This window comes from Camelus bactrianus, chromosome 5 (assembly GCF_048773025.1).
Source record: "Camelus bactrianus isolate YW-2024 breed Bactrian camel chromosome 5, ASM4877302v1, whole genome shotgun sequence".
NCBI lineage: Eukaryota > Metazoa > Chordata > Mammalia > Artiodactyla > Camelidae > Camelus > Camelus bactrianus.
The window spans coordinates 51,448,568-51,472,624 of NC_133543.1; the positions used below are offsets into that span (position 1 = coordinate 51,448,568).

General features: G+C 36.5%; 1 protein-coding gene and 1 long non-coding RNA gene across 4 annotated transcripts in view; one reads left to right on the forward strand and one right to left on the reverse strand.

The window, feature by feature from the left end:
* Nucleotides 1–1,794, reverse strand: part of LOC141577709 (uncharacterized) — a 66,989-nt gene extending 65,195 nt beyond the window's left edge. For both annotated transcript variants that reach the window (XR_012507020.1, XR_012507021.1), the window contains exon 1: nucleotides 392–1,794. This is a non-coding gene — a long non-coding RNA (uncharacterized LOC141577709). The remainder of the gene's footprint in view (nucleotides 1–391) is intronic.
* A 195-nt stretch (nucleotides 1,795–1,989) lies between these two features.
* On the forward strand, nucleotides 1,990–23,269 carry BBS5 (Bardet-Biedl syndrome 5). 2 transcript variants are annotated; one of them, XM_010971431.3, is made up of 12 exons: nucleotides 1,990–2,121; nucleotides 4,521–4,603; nucleotides 8,345–8,410; nucleotides 9,122–9,171; nucleotides 9,304–9,431; nucleotides 11,842–11,977; nucleotides 13,373–13,468; nucleotides 16,150–16,212; nucleotides 17,562–17,696; nucleotides 21,560–21,643; nucleotides 22,674–22,697; nucleotides 22,851–23,269. In XM_010971431.3, the coding sequence occupies exons 1-12, from the start codon at nucleotides 2,063–2,065 to the stop codon at nucleotides 22,950–22,952; spliced, it is 1,026 nt and encodes a 341-aa protein (XP_010969733.2). In that variant the 5' UTR covers nucleotides 1,990–2,062; the 3' UTR covers nucleotides 22,953–23,269. The 2 variants fall into 2 exon arrangements, with proteins under 2 accessions (XP_010969733.2, XP_010969734.2); XM_010971432.3 differs by lacking the exon at nucleotides 16,150–16,212.
* The last annotated feature ends 788 nt before the right edge of the window (nucleotides 23,270–24,057 follow it).

Consider the following 24,057-nt stretch of genomic DNA (forward strand, 5'->3'; position numbering starts at 1 on the left):
GGAGAAATAGAAAGTACAAATCACTGACTATAACAATTCTGACATCTGTGCAAATGTTCGAACTTTACTGATTAAGTTATAAGATCTGGGAATAATCTCCCAAGGCTCTGATCGCTGCCCTCTGGGCTTCTGGTTCTATCCTCAGAGTCATCCCTCCTTTTTCATGATATGTAGCCCATGTTTGCAGGGAAGTAATTTTATCAGCCTTCTTCCTGCCGGTAGAATTTTGCTAGGTCTAATAGCCTCTGCTATTTGTCACAGGAGCATACCAGTCCTGATATCAATAATTGTCTTAGTTTTCTATTGCTGCATATAACAAATGACCACAGCTTAAAACAAGACATTTATTATCTCCTTGTTTCTATAGATCAGAAGTCCAAATATGGCTTACCTTGCTTTTCTGCTTAGGGTGACAACCAGGCTGCAATCCAGACATTTCCTGGGGCTAAGACTTCATCAGAAGTTTTAATGGGGAAAGAGCTGCTTCCAAGCTAATTTAGGTTGTTGGCAGATTTCAGGTCCTTGCACCTATACAGCTTGAGGCTGCTGGCCTAAAGGTGGTATCATAGCAGGTAGCCTCTGTGAGGTAAGCCAGAGAGTCTCTTGATCCAGTCAGCTGAGATGTAGTCTTACATAATATAATCATGGGAATGATTTCCTATCACTTTTACACCCCATCCCCTTTGTTATCTTCTATCGGCTAGATGCAAATCACAGGTTCTGCTCACATCCAAGAGGAAAGGATAATACAAGGGCATGACTCACTGGGAGCCACTTTAGGATGTGCCCACCACATATTCCTTTTTCTCTGTTACCTTCTTCAACCTGAGAAAAACTCCTCACGCTTTTCATGTTAGTATCCCCAGTATTTGGCACAGGGCCTGACACATAGGAGCACCAGATAATTTAAGGCCTGTTGTGTAACGTTTGATGTCAGGACTCCTTTATACTCTTAAAAACATCACTGAGGAACTGAAAGAGTTTTACTTATACGGGTTCTATCTAGGGACACTGAGACGTTTAAAAATTCATTTAATTCATGAAAAATTAAATATAACTTCATTATATATTAACATATATTACATCTTTTAAATTATATTTTTTAAAAATTTGTGAGAAGAGTAAGATTGTTTTACAGTTTTGAAAACTGTTTTAATGTCCAGCTTAAAATTAAGACAGCTGTTTTCCCATATCTCTTCCACATTCAATTCCACATTATATGGCCTCTGAAAAATTCCTCCTTATATTCAAGGATTGATTGAGAGTTCAAAAGGCACACAATGTTGTTATGAATAAATTTTGACCTTGTAGGCACCCTGCTAGGATCTTGAGGACCTCTTGGAGTCCCCAGAGCACACCTGGAACCACTGATTTAGAGAAATGTCAAGAATTGAGGGAAGGATGGCACTGATTCATTCAAAAAGTACTTACTGAGTGCCAGTTCTGTGCTGGGCTCTGTCCAAAGGGAACTCCATCAGGCCCTGTCCTCAGGGTACTCACAGTAGGGTGGCAGAAGATAGATCAAGGACAGCTTCAGTTCACTTCAGAGCTGAGAGCTAAGTGACAAAGGGCCAACCATGCGGAGATGTGGAGAAACAGAGTTCCAGACAGAGAAAGGGGGCCTCCAAAGGCTCTGAGCCCCGGCTGGTGGAGAGCAAGTAGAAGGCTCGAGGTCCGCATGAGGTGGACTGGGCGGAATGGGGCCGGGCCAGATAAGGAATTTAGAGCTTCAAGTCTAAATTCTTGACAGTGTAAAGAAATGGGGGGAGTGGGTGGGACGGCTTAAGGGTGCATGTCTGGTGGCGAGGAAGGTCACTCAGAAGTCAAGCACACGCTCCTGGACGAAGCTCGGCTTGGCTTCTCTGAGGCGCGGAACTCTGAGCCTCAAAACCGCTTAACGACGCGTCAGAACTGGGAAAGTGCGCCAATTACCTAGAGGAACTTTGGGCCTCGGCGCCTGCCGTAGACGTCGTGACAGAGGCGCCTCGTTGCCTCGGAGCCGGCGAGACGCCCCTCGGCCCTCTGCCACCGTGGAGAACGCTGGCCGCGGGCTTCGGTCATCATGTCGGTGCTGGACGCGCTTTGGGAGGACAGGGATGTCCGCTTCGACGTGTCCTCGCAGTGAGTCGTCAGGATTCCCCCAGGGGCCTAGAGCCTGTAGAGGGCGTCGCGGCGCGGTTTCCGGGCCCGCGGGCGGAGCCTGCGACCCCGCGGCTCATGGCCCTCGCGGCTCATGGCCCTCGCGAGGGTGGGAGGAGGTTGGCGCCTGGCGTCCGCCTCTCGGGAGAGCCCTGGCTAGCCGGAGCCCTGCGGCCCTTTCGAGGCCGACGCCGCAGCCAGGCGCGTCTAGATTGTATACAGTTTCGGTCCCGTGCCATCCCTGGCCCCAGGCGTCTCGGCGTGGGGGACCTATCAGGAAGCGGAGCCCAAACAGGGCAGGGGCCACCTAGCTCTTGGGCGTCCCGTACAGCCTAGTGAACTTGGGGTGCCAGATTTTTGTGGTGGAACGAATTTGGTTCAGGGACTTAGGAAACGAGGATTCTGAAACTAGATGTGGAATAAGGACACACATTGTGGGCCCTTAGAAGAATAACTTCAGCTTTCTAAGCTTGAATCTCCTCCCTTGTAAAAGCAGAGAAGTGGAAGTAAGCATTCTCCAAAATTCTAACAATGCAAACTGTATTTCCATGGTAAGCTTCCATCTAACCTTCACCAAGAAGAAGGAGCCCCCTTTTAGAGCCTCTCAAACAGAAGTCTTGTTTTTTGGAAATTTTCACGTCTTAAAGAGAGAATAGTTAGAAACCTTTCCCCAAAAGTTCAAGGGAAAAAAAAAATGCCTATTTGGGTATTAAGTGTTGGAAAACAGTGAAGCTAAGGTTCTTGAGTTAATGGTTTAGAGCTTCTTAGCCACTTCTCATGATTCTTTATTACGAACAGAATTTTCTTAGGTGGAAAAATGAAATATTAATTTCCCAGGCTTAATTGTGGCTAGATATCTAACACTAACGTGGTCTTAGATGCTTTAAGACATTGTGAGGGTATTTATAAAATTATAAGCCTCAGTTACATATTGCAGACATTCTATGACTTTCTGTTTATTCTTGGAGGGTTCTTAGTTCAAGCAGAGGTCCATTTCATGAACATTTTCAGTTAAACATTTATCAAATATTTTCCATGTGCTGGTTACTGTGCTGATAGCTAAAGATACAAAAATAATAAGAAATGGCAACCCCCCCCCCCATCCTAGTGCAGAAGATACATATGGACAACTATTTAAAATGTAAATACCATCCTGGAAAAAATGAACAAAAAGCTAGGGGACCATAGAAGCAGAAAAGTTCATTTTGCCTGAGGAATGCCCTCAAAGAAACAATATTTGAGTTAAGCCCTGACAAATGTGCAGTGCCTTGCCAGTAGACAGGAGGAGCCTATTCCAGAATAAAGAAAAGGAGGGGGGGAAAAATTAGAGACAGAGTCTTGGAGATATAAATCTCATTGGCTAGAAGGCAGGGTCTGGCAGGTAGAGGATGGAGGTGCAAATAAAAAGGGAGATTAGCCAGATTGTGAAATATTCAGTTGAGGATTTTGGACTTCATCTTCTAGGCAGTGGGATGCCGTGGAAAACTTTTAAGCAGGGAAATCATATGATTGTATATGTATTTTCAATAGGTAATTGAGTTGGCTTTATTGAGAATATTAGAAGGCTCTACCACATATTCTGCTAGGTTTTTCTTTCTTTTGACACTCTGGAATGCATTCTATCCGTCAGCAACCTGTTCTTCATTTATTTTCTTTTGTCTCCTTTATCTGATCGTTTAGCAAGTCCTAATGTTGCTTTGCTTTAATCTGTTCCTTCCATAGCTGCATGACTCCTTTCCTCTAGTGAGAAACCTCTGGGGCTTATCCACTGTCCACAGAATAAGGCACATATCTATCTGACTGGCATTCTAGGTTCTCCATAATCTGGCTTCTCCTAACTTATCCAGTTTTACTTCTCACTACCTCTCAAGATAGACCTTCTTCCCCAGCCAGGCCAGTCTTGTCACATTTCCTTAAATCTTATTTCTGATCTTTAAGCATGAATTCTCCTCTCTCTCTCTTATTTCTCCAAATTCTACCTTTCCTTTAGTTCTGGCATCTCTGCATATCCCTGGTCACTCCAGGCCCCATTGATCTCTCCAGGTTATTTGTTCTTTTTTTGTTTTTTAATTTGGTTTTTTTTTTTATGTTTTTTTATGGAGAGTAGGTAATTAGGTTGGTTGGTTGGTTGGTTGGTTGGTTTTAATGGAGGTACTGGGAATTGAACCCAGGACCTTGTGCGTACTAGGAATGCACTCTACCATTGAGCCATACCCTGCCCACTAAGTTCTTGAAAATCTTATTTTCAAATACCTGAGCATTTGGTACTGCATCATTTATACTGTTGGCTGTTTTATATGCATATGTCTTTTTTCTTTCTAACTAGATTGTAAGTGTGTGTAGTTGTAGCTATAAAATTAAAGCCTTTATATTTGTTTTAGACAAATGAAAACAAGACCTGGAGAAGTCCTTATTGATTGTTTAGATTCAATTGAAGACACCAAAGGAAATAATGGGGATAGAGGTGAGTATATTTTTTAGTGTATTTTATATTTCTGGTTTAATTTACAAGTATTAAATCATATTATCTGGAGAATAAGATGTGAAACACCTTTATGTATAAACATAATTGTGAGAGTGGGAGAGTTAACTCCACACAAGATTTTTCTCAGACTTAAAGGGAAGAAAGGGTAAGCATTAAACCTGTAACCAGGAAATACAGAATGTCCCTCAGACTTGGGTCCTTTGGTAACTCCTGATTCTAACATCAACTTTACCTCATAACTGTTAAAACTCCAAGATCCCTGTTTGCAAGGGGCATGGGACAGTTCTGACTTTTGGATCTGCCTTCCCACAAAAAGAATATGGGGTAGTGAAACCTAAGTAGGTCATAGCTGTGCTACCTGGAGCCAGGCTTCCTTTTAAGAAATCCAAGAATAATGCACAGTCCCAAGTCTGACACTTGGAGATGGACATGTGGAAAGCAAGTTAGTGCTGTGTTGTGAAGTCTATTTGTAGGTTAAGTACTGAGAAATCTGTGAGATGTCTCTAAATGTTACTGAGGAGCAGCCAGGCTGGACTCCACAGTCTCTCCTAAACCAAATTTCCCCAAGGCTGGAACTTTTAAAAGTCCAGGCTGCATACATGGAGCCAGTGACCAGTGATAAGCAGGTCTTGGAAAAACATCACTACTGTTTTTCAAGGAAAAACATAGGGGAGGAGGAGTGAGCAGCTTAGTGTGTCTAAAAGGGTTTTTAAGGGGAAAGGAGGTTTAGGAGGGTGGGACATAATCCTCTTATTAAAGAGGAAGGTGGGGAAAAGGAGCAGACCTAATTCAAGTAAGAAGGATCAGTAAATCCAGAGAAGGAACAGTTACCCTTATTAGCAGAACAGATAAGGCGGATCAGTAAATACTAGAGATGGAGTGGTAACCCTGATTGGCAGGATGTGTTCCCTGCAGCCCTTTGAGTGGCTGCTTCCTTTTGGAGCCTTTCTTCTGGTCTGCTCTGGGCCGTTATGTGGGCAGCAGATTCAGTTGTGGGCCTTTCTTCTCTGTGAGGGGAACCTGCTACAAGCAGATCCTGTCAATGGCTAGAGTCCATCCTTAAAGGAATGCTTAAATTATATTTCTAAAATGCCTCCCACTGTCAGCCAGGCCCAGGTGGGATATGAAGATCTAGCAGTGAACAAGAAATCTTCGTCTTTGCCTTTGAGGGTGGAATACTCATCTCTAGATGGCCGGATCTTGACAAAACCTGAATTAACTTAAAGAGGCCAAAAGGAAGTTTGGTTGTTCTCATACAGATTGGCAGGAACTCTTACGTGACAGTTCATCCACCAGTCTAAACAAAGACTATGGGCACTCAATGAATGCAGAATCCTGTATTAGCACTTCGGCGTAGCGGGTGTAAAATACCTCCCTGGCCAGAAATCTCCAGCACAGTTCCTGGAAAGCTTTGTGTGCTGAACCTGTAGGAGAATGAAACAGCCATAATTCAGTATTTCAGAGATAAGGAGAGACAGGGACAATTATATTTTGGTGTTTAGGAGGACAGAGAGAAATGTCCATGCCTGGAACACTGGGTTTGGAGTTATAGATAGCATGGGGTTCTTCAGCAGAAAAGAGGCAACGTAAAAAGATAGAGAGACTTGTAGGGGGTACACCAAGAACAGGAAAATCAGGTAAACAGAGTTGGTTAGTATTTTTGTAAAGCAAATTCCACTCCATAATTTTTCTGGAATCCTGTAATAGAAAAATATCAAAAAGAATCCGTAAATGTCCTTGGCTTAGAGCTGAGTCATATAGACATAATGTTACTTAGGTGAAATGGCATTGGGAAAACACAAATCAGTGTATCTATAGTAATAAAATAAGTCATAAAAATAAGTTTGTAAAGAATTCAGATATTTAAAAAAAATTATAGCAGTTAACACTTGGAATGTTTACTATTTGCCAGTCAATGTTCTGAATCTTTTTTATAATATGTGTAATCTCATTTAATACTAATAAAAATAATAAAAAAAAATGAAGTAGATGCTATTATCTTAAAATAAGGAAACTGAGGAATAGAGAGGTTAATTAACTTTTCTAACATCACACAGTTAGTGAATGATGCACCAACTGCCTGCATTGCTTTCTAAACTGCTAGGATCACATTCTCTTCTCAGAATGTTTTAGTTCTTCTGATTTCTAGTTCTAAACTGAAACCCTAACTCTACTGCCTTCATTGCTAACAGATCTAAGTCTGAATTTCTTGGTCTGGCATTGACGAATGTCCACTTAGTCCACAAACAACCTTTCCTGCTTGTGCTGCTGTCTTCCACTTGTCTCTCCATGTCCAGCACCCTTCTTCACCCTTTCCCCCTTACACTACATCACAGGGCTCCTTTCACACTGTAGCTTTTGGTTGGAAGAGTCATGGCAGAAGATCAAGTAGGGCAGGAGAGTGAGGTATGGTTCTTTCTTTGCAAAGCATCAGTTCTAGAGGACTCCTGTTCCTTCCGGATTAGGTGAACTGCTTCCCATCCTTGTCCCTCTGGATCTGGGGCGGTAGCAGATCTGCTGCACTCACTTACGGTTCTTGACACCCCACCTATACCATTGTAATACGTCCTTCTGTAAAAAAATCTCAGTCATCCTAATTTAAGTGAGCCATCTCTTTCCTGTTTGACCCTGACTGATAGATGCAGTGTCTAGTCTTCTATGATCTTGTGGGAACTTCACATTCTAGCCATGCTGAGTGACTTATTATTTGTCAAACATACCAAGTAATGTTCTGCAGGTTCTCTGGAGAACACCTTCCTTTGTCTTTGGAACCTCCTATCCCATCTTACTCCAGCATTCACACAGGCTTAGTTTTTCTGATTTTAGATATGCTAGGGGTTTTCAGGGAGGAAGGAGTATGACATGGCTATAGATTACTCAACAAAAGAATTCCATGGTTATAATTTGTTGAAGAAATATGTTAAACAAAGTTAAAAGAGTTTTTTAGTTCAGGATATCTCAAAACTATCCAAATATGCTACTTGTATTATAAGTTTGTAAGACACATAGTTAACCATGGACAGGTTTACTTGACTTTTTTTTCTTGGAACATCTACAGGGACTACTATTCCACAGGACAGACTTTGAGAAATGAAGTTTATCTAACTTTGTACATATTTCAGTGTAACAACATCAATTTGAGTCAAAGAATGAAAAGCATAAAGCCTTCAACAGACTTCAGCCTAGCTATAACTTTATATCAGGAAAAAATTTGCTCACAGAAAAAAAAAATAAGCTGAGTATATAACTATATGGCTCATTTAAGTGAGAATTGCTAAGGGAACGCTCACATGGCAGGGATTCACGTGTATGTGAGAGTTCTTTGAGAAGTGTGATTTCCCTCAGTGGCTTAGTAATTATACTATCCCATACTCATACTCAGTTGTACACATATAACCTGCTGGGACTTCTATCGAGAAAAAAAAAAAAGCAGTACAGAGTTTTCTCTGTCAGCTTGAGTCACACCAAGCTGTTGGCAATGAATACCTTTATCTCTTTTGTAACTATCAAAGTTTGTTTCTCTGGGATTCTGAATCATATATTGTATACCTTGCACAGGATAGACATGCACAATAAATATTTTCAATTAAAATACGTATGAGAAACATCTGTCGGTGTTGCTGCTGGTACTGGGTCAGAAGTTTCACGTCCATCTCATTCTGTACTGCAAAAGTAGGTCCTTACTTAAGGTAACCTGTTTTTCTGTTTGTTTGCTTTTAGGTAGACTCTTAGTAACAAATTTAAGAATTATCTGGCACTCTTTGGCATTACCCAGAGTCAATCTTTGTAAGTATCTTTGTTAGAAGCACAAAAGAAAAAAGAATTTGTCAGGTGAGCTTACACAGTGGCTCTTGATACAAAAACAAAACAAAATAAAACAAAACAAAAAAATGATATCATGAAATATGTGGAAAATTTAAATTGATAAAAATGTAAGAAAGTCTAGACTGCATCATAATGCAAAAGGAATGTTTTCACAGTATGTCCATTTTGTTTCTTGGACATACACGAGATTAGTGCTTTTACATTGAGTGACTTTTTGTTTTTGTTTCTTGCATGTCTTTGAAACTTGCTATAACCTGTTTCAAGTAATACAAAGAAGGGAGATCTAAATTCTCATAAAAATACGACTTCTCACTGTGTTAAATTTTATTTCACCGATTTTTTAAAACTACTGAAGATTATCCAGCTAGACTTTTTCTCTTGATGTTGTGGTGCTAAGATTTTTAGTAAATAATACAAAAATATAAAATACTGTTAGAGAAGCAAACTTTTTCTCCATGTTATTTATGTTTTTGTGTGTTCAAAAGAGGCAGAATTAACTTCCAAGTCCTTTTAATTATTTAACTTAAATTTGTAGTTATTTCATAAAAATGTTTTAAAGTTGTATTTTTACATATATTCAGTTTTTTAAACTTTAAAGTTCTGTATATATAGATTTTTTTCCCCTCATTTTATTGTATAATGTTCTTTAAATTCTTTGCTTTTGAATTTTAGCTATTGGTTACAACTGCATATTGAATATTACAACAAGGACTGCTAATTCTGTAAGTCTGAAAAAATCTTATTGAAATATATATAGTGAAAAAACAGTAGATATTTGAGGTTGATATTTGTTTTCACTGTAAATGAGAAATTGCTCTTAAAATCTGAAGTTTTAAATAAATTTGTCCTTACAGAAATTACGAGGCCAAACTGAAGCTCTTTATATACTAACAAAATGTAACAGTACTCGTTTTGAGTTTATATTTACAAATTTGGTTCCTGGAAGTCCTAGACTTTTTACCTCTGTGATTGCAGTACACAGGTATGGTAATATTTATGGATTTTAAATAGTTCTATGATATAAAAGTTTAAAGAATAAAGTTTAGACATGTGGTGCTATCTTCCTCCAAGCTCTATTGCAGATACCCTGAAGATACATGGAAGAACACATTGCATTACCATTTCATAAACACTTTGAAGGTATTGATAAAACACATAATGCTGCTGAGGATTCTATTAAATGCACTACCAAGGTAGTTAACAATGAAATAGAGAATTCATTCTACGTAGATAACCAAGTTGGATAATTCAGTTAAGAAATTAAGATTATTTTTCTAACAGTAGAAGGCATGTTTGGGTGATTTCTTTAAAGAGTTTTGTTGTTTTGTGGTTCTTGGTTTTTGTTTGCTTAACTATTCACTTTTTACTACCTCAGCTCTTTTTTTTTTAATCAGCCCTAAGTACTATGATTTTTTCTAAAAGCTTGGCTAAGATGACAGGGAAAATATGTGTATATATTTGTATATTTTTATATATACAAAAATTTATAACCACACAGATAGATATAATATATATACCACTGTTTTAATTTAAATTTCTTTCATTACTAATAATGTTGAAATTTTTTTATTTAGCTATGTATACTATTCTGTTGTAAATTTCTTGATTATGCTCCTATCTGTCATATATGTTGCAAATTTCTTAGTTTCCTAGTTTATTTGATTTTTTAGTTTTGTTGATGATTTTTAAAATCTATATAATGGTTTAATTTTTTTGAGATACAATTTATATAACATAAAATTTACCATTTTAGCGGGGGAGGGTATAGCTCAAGTGGTAGAACGCATACTTGGCATGCAGGAGGTCCTGGGTTCAATCCCCAGTACCTCCTCAGAATAGAAATAAAAAATTAAACTTAATTAGCTCTCCCTAATAAAAACAAAAACAGAAACAAAAAATTTACCATTTTAAAGTTTACAGTTTGCTAGTGTTAGAATTACAGTTGGTAGTTCACAATGTTTTATCACCATAACTCAATTTTAGAATATTTCCATCACCCCAAAAAGAAACCCCTCCTAGTAGTCACTCCCCATTTCCTCTTCCCCATATCCCCTGGCAACCACTGATTTACTTTCTGTCTCTATGGATTTGCCTATTCGGGGCATTTCATATGAATGAATGAAATCATACAATATAGTGGCATTTTATGTCTGACTTCTTTCACTTATGTAATGTTTTCAAGCGTGCTGTGTATTGTAGCATATATCAGTACGTCATTCCTTTTTATAGCTGAATAAGATTCTGTTGCATGGACACATATTTTGTTTGTCCACTCATCAATTGATAGATATTTGGGTTGTTTCCATTTATTAGCTATTATGAACAATGCTGCCATGAATATTGGTGTGCAAGTTTTTGTGTGGAAACATTTTTTTAGTTCTCTTGGGCATATACCTAATTCTTACCTCTTTATTTCACTTTACTTAGGGAAGTAATATGAAATGGAGTCTGTAGGAAGCAGGGAAGCTGCTTTTCTTTAATAGTATAAAAATGTGTTCCCCCAAACAATTTATAACTTGAATAGTTTCCATTTTTTCTGCTAGTTAAATATTGATGATTACAGCATTAAAGGAAATTAAAATTTATAGGCAAATGCTCAAATCCTGCTCTTTCACAATTTGTATGTTAAAAGATTAAAGTAAAGATCCAAAGTTTAACAATGCATATCGTAATTTATATAAATGACTTCTAAAGTTATTCAGGCTAAGAAAACCCTCTAGTTTTATTAAAGGTGAAATAAGTTTACATTTTTGTGGCGTTAAAATTAGAATTAACCAAAAGTTAATCAGAATTTTCTTCTGTTTTTATTATTTATCTATAGGGAGACATGGAAAGAAAACGAAATTATCAGGATTTTATTACAAACACAGATACGTACACTGTCCTAGGGTCCCTTCTGTAGTTGGTAGAGATTCATTCTAATTTTCTGTACAGAGGTAGATGTGAGCATAATGTTTTTCAGGTTTCAGTGAGAAGAGTAATCTTACTCCTATTTATGTTAGAAGAATAACAGTGGCCTTTGAATGAAACAGAAAAAAAGGGAAGCTTTTTGATAGAAAAAGTAATTTCCATGCCTATTTTTACAAGCATTGTTTTTCAGCTTAAAGAAAAGATCTGTTTCCTCTCATTTGTGCCATACTATATATATTGCCAAAATTAGACATCTGAAAAATAGGTTACTGAAATGAAATGTGTAAATACTATGCTGAAATGACAAAAAACACGTACGAAAGATGATAATTACCAGAATTTATTGAAAAGAGAAAAATTTTAATTTACCTTAGTAACTATTTGAGTGATACACAACTGCATATTTTTGTAGATAAGTAAACAGAACCTAAGAAAGTCACATTTTCAGTTTGAGTTAATCTTTTGTTTGTTCTTTTTTATAGAGCATATGAAACTTCTAAAATGTATCGTGATTTTAAATTGAGAAGCGCACTAATTCAAAATAAGCAACTAAGATTATTACCACAAGAACATGTGTACGATAAAATCAATGGAGTATGGAATTTGTCCAGTGATCAGGTACCATACAAAGAACTAAGGAACCTTTTAGGGTGGTGCTTTTTTGGTGGTCATTTTCCCATTTATGATTAGGTTTGTATATTTATTTAAGGTTAGCATTATAGCTCTTAATAAGTTAGCATTATAACTGTTGATATAAAATAATATTCTGATTTTCATATTTTTATGGTTTTTGTGCTCTTTTTAGCAACATTTGTTCTGTGTAGACTATAGAGCTGGAATGGACCTTAGAGATCATCTAGTTCGGTCTCCATTCACACAGATGAAAAACTTGGTCCCTAAAGAATCATATGACCTCGCACATCTAGTTTGTCCCCTAACCATGCTCTTTCCCCTATATTGCACTACCCTCCACATTGTGGTAACTTTTGCTGATGGAGGAGAGTCATAGGGTGGACAGTCACGGAAGCCTTGTAATCCAATCTTTATGGAATTAAACATAACTCATTTGGTGACTCCAGCCATTATTGTAACTTTTCATTTGTTCTTGAAATTATGACCAGATGAAATACATATGCCACTAATAGCTGGAATAAATAACAAATCAATTTCTGGAGAAAAAAACCTGCCTCTTACTAAGAATAGTTTCCAAATTTTGTGTGTGTTACAACCTAGATTAGACTGATAACCGAGTGGTAAAGCTGCAGCATTTGACTGAAGAGCTTCTTGCTAAACATTGAATCATAAACTTAAATTGTAAATAAACTTTGCTCATTTGAAAAGTTCTAGTTTTAAACTATGATAAAGATTCTATAGGATATAGACAGCTCCCCATCTGAATAACTCCTCCTCATCAGGAGTCAGAAAACTTTATAAAGAGCCAGATAGTAAATATTTTAGGCTTTGAAGACCCTATAGTTTCTGTCCTAACTTCTCAGTCCTGCCACTGTAGTGTAAAACCAGCCGTAGACAATCTGTCGACAAGTGAGCATGGCTGTGGTCAAAAAAAGTTTATTGTGGACATGAAGTTGAATTTCACATAGTATTCATGTGTCATGAAATATTGTTCTTTTGACTTATTTCCAACCATTTAAAAATGTAAAAATTATTTTTAGCTTGCATACAAAATGTGGCAGCAGGCCAGATTTGGTCCACAGTCCATAGTTTAACAACCTCTGCTTTAGGTCACACTTAGATGTCACTTTCAGAAAGCTGCCTTCTGTATGTTCCTGTGCAGCTAGTAGGTACTGATGGTGTAATCACAGTCTAACTCCAGGCTCTCAGTCATCTAATTGCACTGCCATCCAATGAATGGTGAAGTCATTAACACTCCATAATACTCAACTCTGGTATTTTATGCTGCTGTGATAATCAGAATTATTCTAGTATTTAGAAAATAAAGAATAAGTATTCAGACATGATCATTGATGTATCTCTAATTACTCTCTTTTACAGGGAAATTTAGGAACCTTTTTTATTACCAATGTGAGAATTGTGTGGCATGCAAATATGAATGACAGTTTTAATGTCAGTATACCATATCTGCAAATTGTAAGTGCATGCATTTTGATGACCTTATTTTAATGCAGAATAAATAATTTATGTCCAACAGTTAATAGGACTTTTGGGATTAGATGAGTTCTCTCTCCTTTTTTAAGTGGTAGCAGTTTAGCTGAGAGCATACTGTAAGTGTTGATAATAGAAAGGATCCAATAGTATTTAACATTCAAGGGAAATAGCACCATTATCAACTTGCTTTTAAGAGAGAAATATACTGAATCCTAAAAATTTAAACAGTTATCATACGATTAAGGTGATTTTTCTTAGATTTAATTCAAAGGACTTGAGCTACTAAAATTTTCCACAACTTTTCCAGGAGGCAAGTATAGAGTGGTTCTTTGGCATGGCTTCAGCACACTGATCCACACACTTTTGGCTCTCTTGCTACTTTCTGCTCAAACCCTTTTAAAGCCAGAATGAATTCATTAATTCTGTGAATGAACTGTTTTCATTGTATTCAGATACAGATATAATATATGTATACATTTATTATAAGCTGGATTCATACTACAGGTTTGGTAAAAGGAATCAAGATGGTTTTTCATGATAATGGTTTTAGCCTAAACTAAATTAAAGCTGTTAAAATTTAGAATAAGAACTAATTACATCTGAGACTAATTTGTTTTGGGAACAGATAAAGGTGGTTCTTTTTACTCTGCCGCTGCTTCTATAAGTATGTGATTCAGTGAAACAAATAGTAAATTCCAATAAATTGAAGAATTTCATTTTATGTATTAAAAAAAAAAAAACCTTAACGGATTCTGGTGCAAATTAGATGAAACATAAAAATAGTTAATGAAAATCCTGTGAGGTTATCCTATGATAATCACCCTTATTGTAGGATATAAGTAGTCTTAAGACTAAGTAGTTTCATTAATAAATATTGAGTACTCAATACAATATATATGGTATCTGGAAAATGTCATTTTTTTAAGAGACTTCTTGACCTATGAGAAGGATATTCTTTGCAAACTATTCCCAAGCCTATCTTTTGCTAAACTGTTTGATTTGAGGTACTTTAAAATGTCTGGTCATTCATTTGCCAAGTATTGAAAGCCTACTCTAGGCTCAGTGATGGAACTCAAGAACCAGTACACTTTGCCTCAGCCATTGCGCTGACTCCAGTTCCTGCCATCAAGGAGCTTTCAGTCTGGTGGAGAAAAGCAACACATTAAGTGGAAAATCATAGGATCTGACAGGAAGAAAATTATTTCTGACCATCAAAAGAAATACAAGAATTTAAAATCATAGCTGGGAATATGTGACAGAGTCTACATAGGTTATTTTATAAATTATGTTTGTATTGTTTGTTCCTGTTTTATATTGCGTTTACCTGTGTTATAGCTTGCCTGACCTAGCCTCTATTATGCTGAGTAATTACTGAGTAGTTAACAACCTTGTGCTTTCTGTTCTTCAAGTAGGATACTTTCTGTTATTTAAGAATACAGTTGCCAAATACGGACTCTGGAATGAATTCAGCCTGGCCCTAACAACTTGCAACCTGATATCATTACAGTCTGTCACTGGGGAGTTCAGGTTCTATTAACTTCAGCCCTTCGCCTCAGCCATTGCACTGACTCCAGTCCTATGGATGTATATTTATATATATTTATATATATCTTCTTGCCGGTTTCTATATCAGATTGTATCAACCACAGTCACCTGGCTAGACTGACAACCAGGATGCCAATGTTCTGTGGTTCTTATCCAGGACTGGGTATAACTGGCAGAGTATGTAGTCTAGATAGAAGGTCAGGTTTTCATAAGTTACCGTTTAGTGTGTGTGTGTATGTATGTGTGTCTGTCTGTCTGTCTGTCTGTCTGTCTGTGTCTCTCTCCATCAATCTCTCTCTCTCTCTCTCTCTCTCTCTCTCTCTCTCTCTCTCTCTCTCTCTCTCTCTCTCATTCACGGCTTCCAATGCCCATCTGTCTGGAAGTGTGATATGCCATGACCTACCACAGAATATTACCCTTCTCGGACTTTTGGTCTGCTGGTCATAATATTAGATCCTCCATGGTTCTCTCTAACCTTGCTAGCAAGTACATTTTGTGTCACTTTCTATAGTCCTGTGTGTCATTATGCTTCTCCCCCTCAACCCTCCTCCCCAGCCACTGGTGTCACTTCACTGCTCATCTCCTGCCAGCCAAGCTTTGTCCTCATGTCACACTTACTTGTTGAGCTAATTACATTTGACCTATCCTAGCCTTCCTTAATGCCCAGTGATGGATCTCATACTTATTTTTTTTAATAAGTGGAATGGAGGTACTTTAAGAATTTAGCCATCTATGATGTAAGAAACAGAAGGCACATGTAACTTTTAAAAACTAACCCAGCCTTACAAGCCACAAAAGACACTGGCTCTCCATAACTAAAAGATTATTGGCCTTTGATTTAAAATATTCAGAAAGTTGTGGACACCCTGAAGTGGGGAAGATCTAAGTCAGAGAATCTTGTACATTTTTCAGAGATGTCATCTTTGTTATGCCTAATTCCAGTATGAAAATTTCATTTACTTGATCTCTTTGGGAGTGTAATGAAAGAAAGAAGGAGAATTCTGTTCTTTAGACTATGAAAAGTAGTTACTGTGTAAAAGGTAAAAAACCTATGTTGAAGAGTCACTACTATCAGATAAAAAAACAAGCTTTTTTTTTTTCTTTTTCATTACATCTAGCGGTCAATAAAGATTAGAGATTCAAAATTTGGTTTAGCTCTTGTCATAGAAAGCTCTCAGCAGGTAAGATGCTTCATATTTTTATTAATAGATTTTTAAAACTCTGTGACAGTCTTTATTTTTAGTTGTATTTATGTAGTGACCAGTTTATACCCAAGAATAATATTAGTTGTAATATGAAATTATATGAAGAATTTGAAATCATATAGTAATTGTCCCCAGAGAGGAATCCTGCTTATGTTTCTCTGTTGGGCAGACATGTATTATAATTACAGTCAAGTGTCATTATCTCAATCTTTACATAACCCTATGATACAGTTACTATTTTTCCCCATTTTACAGTCAAGGAAACTGAGGCTTGGGGATGTTAGGAACTTTGCCTGAGGTCTCATAACTAGTAAATGGTAGGGCTAAGTTTTGATTCCAGGTCTGACTGATTCACAAGACTATCTTTGGGAAACACAGGTATATACAGATACACACACCTTATTTGAGATTTTATACTATCAAACACAGATTATACTGAATCTAATTATAAACTGCTCTGCCCCATTGTGCATGGTTTTTGCAGAGATACATTTAAATAAAACATTTACTTATTTATAAACTCTTCTAAATTTAAAGTTTAAACATGAATGTCTACTCACACTCCTTTCCTCTGGCCTGTAGATTTGTAGCTGCCATTTATTGAGCGCTTACTGTGTTCCAAGAACTGTGCCATGTCATATATACGTTATTATACTTAATACAACTTGATAACCATTTTAATGGTTAGAAAATTAAAGCTTAGAAAGATAAGGGAAATAAGTTTCCCAGCATCATACAGCTAGTAAATTTGTTGTAAAACCAGGATTTGAATCCCAAAATGTTACACTTCTCCAATTTTGAACACTTCTCCAATAAACTGTTATGGTCAAGTTTCTTTTCTAGTTCTTCAAAGAAATAGGCTCAGGTACACTATTCCCTTTCTTCTTTTAATGTTTAGTCTATTCCTTTTCAAGGTCTAGCTCAAGAAAAACGTAATTCCCTGGGCCTTCACAATCTGCAGTGTATTTTTTAAATCTTGAAATATTAGTTTTGACATTTACAGATGAAATTATGTGATATCTAGATATACTTAGAAATAATCCTGAGTAGGGTGATGGGGGGAGACTTGGGGGATGGGGAAGTTATAGATGGAACAGAGTTGGCCATATGCTGTTACTTGTTAAAGCTGGATGATGGCCACATGGACGCTTATTGTACACTTTTATTTTTGTATATGCTGCATGCTTTTCATAATAAAAATTTAATTAAAAATCATCTTATATATTGTACTCTGAAAAAAGGACAATTAGAGCTATATTTTATCATATTTTGTAAATACCATTCCTCAGGCTTATTTTTTATTTTTTCATTATTTTTTCTTGTAGAGTGGAGGATATGTTCTTGGCTTTAAAATAGATCCTGTGGAAAAACTACAAGAATCAGTTAAAGAAATCAATTCACTTCACAAAGTCTATTCTGCCAGTCCTATATTTGGAGTGGATTATGAGATGGAAGAAAAGGTAATTTGTTTGGTGTGTGATACACAGAGTTTGCTGAATTCCCTTTATGCAATCTGTAAAATTCAGATATAAACATACTGTGTACAATTTAATTTTAAACTATGTTTAAAATGATGAATTACAGACCCTGCTCAGTGAGCATGGCCCCTGGGCCAACACTGATTTGTGCCTACCACCTGTTTTCTCCCTGGCTGCTTCAGCATTCATTCCTACCCATCTTGGTGAACAGTGAATCTGAAGAAGTCTCCATGTGCAAGGCTCTTCTGATGCAGACAGACTTAAGCCATCCATTAGCGTTTGGTTAAACTTTATAGGCCTCACAGACATCATTCTTTTCTCCCACCGTGTTATACAATATAGCAACCTCAAAAGTACTCTGTCAATATGTCCTGTGTCCATTCTTATTCATCAGAGCCTCTTCATTGCCAATTATGAGGTATTTTGAATATCAGACCCCACATGCCTCTTTGCCTTCCTCATGAATTCTGGCTTCTGCACCACTTCCTGCTCTCCAGGTACACCAGCCATCTTTTGGCTTTACTTTTCAGCCTCTGCAGCTGGGCCCCTCGTCATCTGATGTATCACTGGTGTCCTCACCAGCCACTTCATTAGAGACTCCTCGCTGTCTGTGCTATCAGCGGTACCCTTGCCAGAGGCACTCTATCACAGGCCCTCTTGCTGTCTGTCCACTTGTTGGGGTCCTCACTGTATGCTCTATTGCTTGTGTCCTTGCCATCCACTCTTTCATCAGTGTCCCCGCTGGTACTCAGCATGTTGAGACATATCACAGAACACATATATTATCTGTCTCTTCTCCTGCTCTTGGACTACAGCATGTGAACAGAGAAGATAAAGAAATAGGGCTGGGCAGCTGAGTACAGATTCATACTTTCTGACTTCAACCTTGCTATGCTCCTTATATTGGATTTGTTTCTCTCCCTGTCCCATTGCATATATATCCCCTTCCCCTTCCAGCTGAAAAGTCTCCCTGGCTTGTTGACACCATATTATACACACACTCTAAGAATTTCCTCTCCTTAACCATCCTTTTCTGCTTTCTTCCCAGCCTGTACTTCTTTCAGCATTCTCCCTTTCACTCTCCCTTCTCTGTGTATCCCTCAGTTGTATCACCTGCTCTTCCCGTTTCTGCAACTTGTACTTCTGTGGATGACTTCCAAATCTTTCTGATCCTGGCATACTCTCTCAGCTTATCGTGGTTCCAAATATTCTTGAATATATTCTCATATAAATAACATGAACTGAGTTTCTCATTTTGAAGTTTATCTTCGTAATTTAACTAAGTAAACAGTTTTCCAGATCAGTAAGATGCACTGGGACATGGTTGAGTATCTCAAACTTGGCATAACTCAAATGGCATCATTTTTCTCAAAAGCAGTATCCTGCTGATTTATTTATATATTTATTTTTTACTACTTATTTTGTTTGTTTGTTTTTTGAGGTTCTTTGGTTTTTTTTGCTTTTTGGGTTTTTTTTATTGAAGTATAGTCAGTTTACAATGTTGTATCAATTTCTGGGTTACAGCATAATGTTTCAGTCATCCATATACATACGTATGTTCGTTTTCATATGCTTTTTCATTATAGGTTACTACAAGATACGGGATATAGTTCCCTGTGCTATACAGCAGAAACTTACTGTTTATCTATTTATATATAACTACTATTTTTCACATTGCAAAGTCAGCTGTGCTCAAAACTTTGGAGTTTTCCTTGTTTATTTTTCCCATTATCTTATTTTACACAATTATACCAATCTCTTCCCTGTTCCTATCCCTTTCTTTGCATTCAAACTGCAGTTTCTGTTACTACTTTTGCTTGTAGAATAATGCTGTAGAGCAAGCATGGTCCTTGAAACCTGACAAACTTAACTTCAGTCCCAGTTTCACCATTTAGTTGTGATCCTAGGCAGATTTGAGCTTCAGTTTTCACGTTATAAAATGAAGATAATCTCACAAAGTTATCGATCATATCTGTACAGTAAGTGGGATGTGGCAGACACTCAGTATGTTAGTTATCCTACACATTCTCTCTCCACCTTTCATTTCTCCTCTTTCCCCCTTCTTTGGCTCCCAGGATATAAGAATAACCAGCCAAAACTTTGTCACCTCAAGTAAGTCCTTACTCCAAAGCCACCTCTCCAGGGAGTTCTTCCCTGACTTTCTATCTAAAACCACAACCCTCATCACTCTTCTACCCCTTATTCTGCTTGCTTGTTTGCTTGCTTCTTGCTTGCTTTATTTTTGGTAACAGTAATCTGTCTCCTCCACTATAAATAATCTCCATGAAGTCAGGGATTTTTGTCTATTTTTCTTTAATCCCTGTATCTCCAGCAATCAAAACTAGCACATAATAGACTCTTAGTGAATATTCATAGTTGTTGAATGACTGTGTTGAACACCTGCTCTTTGCCATTCACTGCTCTGAGAACTTTATATGCATCATCTCATTTAATCCTCCCAACACCACCATGAAGTATATCATTATTATCATTATTATACTTATCTCACAGTTAAGGAGACTGAGGCTTAGATAGGTTAAATTACTTGGACACAGTCACACAGCTCTGAACATGGTTGAAGCACTGGCTGTCCTTAGACTGGGGAATCCCATCACTCTGGCCAGCAGTACACTTCACACTCAGCCCGCCCCCACCAATTACCTATAAATAGTCCAAAAGCCCTAGGACGGTATTAAAGAGTTTCAGTAGACTCCAGTCTATCTTTCCCACCTTTTCTGCACACAGTGCCTGGTTCTGTAGGCTGTGTGCTCCCCAGTGCTGGAGAACACTGTTCACATAGACTTCAGTGTGAGTGATACTCCTTGGTATTGTTCAGTACAAAATTCCTGCATAGCTCCTTAAGTCCTGTGGGACTCCTATATTCTGACCATACTGGACCATTCATCATCTTCAGCCACATCCTGTGGTTTCTCACCTTTATGATGCTGATCCCCTCTACCAGGAATACCCTTCCCCTAATCCTATATATGAAATTCACCCTTCTAAAAGCCGTAGATTCCATGCCAGCCTTTTCTTCATGAAAGTTTCTGGGATGCACAAGCCAGAAGTTATGCTGTCTCTGAACTGTTTTATTATAATAAATATTACATTTGTTACAGCTACTTTGTGTAAGTTGGACCATATAATACTATTAATATTTGACCATTTTTGACTAACAAAAATGGCAGTTTCGTATAGTTCAACCTGATATTTAGTTATTTGTAATTGTGTTTTATCCTTCACTCCACTCCCACTACATTACACACCTTTTATAATAAGGGCAGAGACTTTATGACTTTGGTTGTACCGATATGGTGCCTAATACACTAAAGATATTCAAATATTTTAAACATGAATAGATATAAGCAGTATATTTTATTCTGCTTTACTTTTAGAATATTCCATACAAATCTTAGTTCCTTTTTTTAATAAAGTCTTATATTTAATGACTGTTTTGAGGAAAATTGAAAATTTGCCATGACACAAACGTTAGGTTTTTTAAAAAACTATCAGGTAATTTTTAACTATCAAAAACTCAGATAAAGTCCAATGAGTTTTTCTTTACCAATATCTCTAAGTATTATATTAAGTATGTGTAAAATTGTCATTTTAAATCTTTTGATCATACTGACTTCATATTTAAAAGCTTAGGTTCAACTGACTCATTTTTTTCATGTTAGTTTTAATAGAATATAAATTATGTAGTTGTTTTTATAAGATTTGAGTAGTTTGTAACTGTGATATCCTTTTACAAGTATTTACGATTCTCACAGCACATTTTATTAAAAGTATTTGTTTGATTAACATTGTCTCTTTGATGCATTTTAACACCTACTGATTTTTAGCCACAGCCCCTTGAAGCTCTGACAGTTGAACAAATTCAAGACGATGTAGAAATAGACTCTGATGATCACACGGATGCTTTTGTGGTGAGCGTCACAAAGGAGAACTACTAAATTTCTTGTGATTTTTTTTTTTATCTGAGTCACATTAAATTAAATAATAGATTAAGAGTGTAAAATACGATAGAACTTGACACTTTTAAGAGTGTCTTGGGGAGAGGATATAGCTCAGTGGTAGAGTGCATACTTAGCATGCATGAGGTCCTGGGTTCAATCCCTAGTACCTCCATTAAAATAAATAAACCTAACTACCTACCCACCAACAAAACAATAAAAATTTTTTTAAAAAAGTATCTTAAACATGAGTTGGAGAGTGATTTTTTTTTAAGTTAGGGATTATTGAGGATTTAAGATATGTGAAAAGTTTTTTCATACCTTAAGATAATAAATTACGGTAATGCAGTTAATTAATTTAAAATTTATACTTTCCATTCGTAATCTTTATGAGATAGACCTCCCTCCTTTCAATTTATAAGTATATTATCTTAAAAGATTCTGTTTGAACAGTAAAACTTGTTTCCAAATTTGTATTATGTAATTAATAGCCAAAATAATAATATTGCTTTCTATGATCAATGAATCTGACTAGGATACCTCTCTGGGAACATATATTTTTAGGAAAAAGTGTGAAATAAGTGTAAAATATTTAATTATAAACTGCTACTACCTCAATTTATATACTTGCTGACACATTGAAGCACTAATTGTTTTGTTTTGCCAGCATCTTACTCAACCAAAAGTAGAAATGAAATTTTACAGCTGCTGTCATTCTTTTTATCTCCTTTCAAGTTAACAGTGCTAACTATATGCTAATTACAAAGCACATTTTTTAGCGCTTAAGGCATAACTTTTGAAGACATTAATAATGATTGACAGAAGTGAACTCTGCAACCAGCATTGTAAAGATAGGTGAGAAGGCCAGTACACACAGTAACAGAATGACAAATACAGTTAGTCACAGCATTGTTCTAGAAATTAATTACCTGTTCCTTAGCCTACTAACCTATTATAATATTATATGTCAAGTGTGTGAAATATAATTTTCTTTCTGTTATAGGCTTATTTTGCTGATGGCAATAAGGTAAGGATATTTTACCTACAGTACATTTTTAAAAACTTTCTATAGTCTAATATTTAGTATTCACAAACTTATGTGAAACCTATTTTTTGTTTTTTCCCCCTCTTCCTTGCCCACCTTCTCTATTCCCATCTCATCCTCTTATCTCCCAAAAAGCAACAAGATCGTGAACCTGTATTTTCAGAAGAACTGGGGCTTGCAATAGAGAAATTGAAGGATGGATTCACCCTACAGGGACTTTGGGAAGTAATGAGTTGATCTTGAGTTGAGCTGGATTTCTATTTAAGGATTTCTCAAGATTAAAGATACTAGTCGCCTGCTATAAAGCGTGGAATAGTTTTTACATTTACAGAAAAAGCTTTTAAGAGAGTTTTTTAATGATTAAGGAAAAACTCATTTATCTAAGATTTTACTGCCAGTCTTCTAAAAACTATATTTGAAATTGTAATTGAAATGTACCTGGTTTGTTGTAAATATGTTTATTTTGTACCTAATACTTGTTAATTATTAGTCTGCAGATATTAAAAGACTGTATCATGTTGGGTTTAATAAAGAATTTATGCAGCACCATTAAATGTTTTGAAAGTATTATTTAAAAGAATAAGACTATTCTTATGGAGTAATCAAAATACTGCTTTTTTAATTATAAAAATATGGTTTAAATATACTATCATATAGGTCCAAAAGTCAGTCAATTCTAATATATTAAATTACAAACCTTAAACTTGTCATTTTTAGGTAATGATTTCTGAAAAACTAAAAATTATAGCTAACTCTGGAGGATATCAACCCCTATGTAAAGTTTTAGGCAGTATTTTGTAAATAATTTCAGTGTAGTTTTGGCAAGAATACATTTATTTTGTAAGGAAATAGTTTTAAATAGTTGTAAATAAATAATTCATTTATTGACTTTCTCTTTGTACTCATCGCAACTTCTTTGAAGTTTTCAAAAATACAGTATTTTCTGATTTCTTGGTCAGGTAGAATTTGGTGACCTCTCTGGCATCATTGTTTTTTTGCCACTGCTTCGGTATAAAGCAACATTGTAAGGAACTTTGTGAGAAACTTTAGTCAAATCGTTAAAATTAGCCAAAGGAGCCCTCTTTCTCGAGGGAAAAAAGTGAATGTGTAAAAATATTTAAAATAAGATGCAACTGTATGCACAACCACAGACACACAGGACAACCAAGTGCTAACCTAAGTTTAATAAAAATCAATGAACAAAAGCTATAATTTGGATTCTTCATCTAAATAGGAAAGGATTTCTACATTTTTAAGGGATGGAGTCGCAATAAACTATATTGAGAGAAAATATTGCTTGAAAAATTCATACAGGTCACAAAATGCTGCTAGGAATATTGTT

What these genes read in the sequence shown, in the direction of transcription:
- BBS5 (XM_010971431.3), top strand. Translation starts at nt 2,063, where the DNA reads ATGTCGGTGCTGGACGCGCTTTGGGAGGACAGGGATGTCCGCTTCGAC. An exon ending in TCTGTGATTGCAGTACACAG is followed by an intron (nt 9,432 to 11,841) that starts GTATGGTAATAT and finishes TCTTTTTTATAG; the next exon opens with AGCATATGAAACTTCTAAAA. An exon ending in ATTTTGCTGATGGCAATAAG is followed by an intron (nt 22,698 to 22,850) that starts GTAAGGATATTT and finishes TCTCCCAAAAAG; the next exon opens with CAACAAGATCGTGAACCTGT.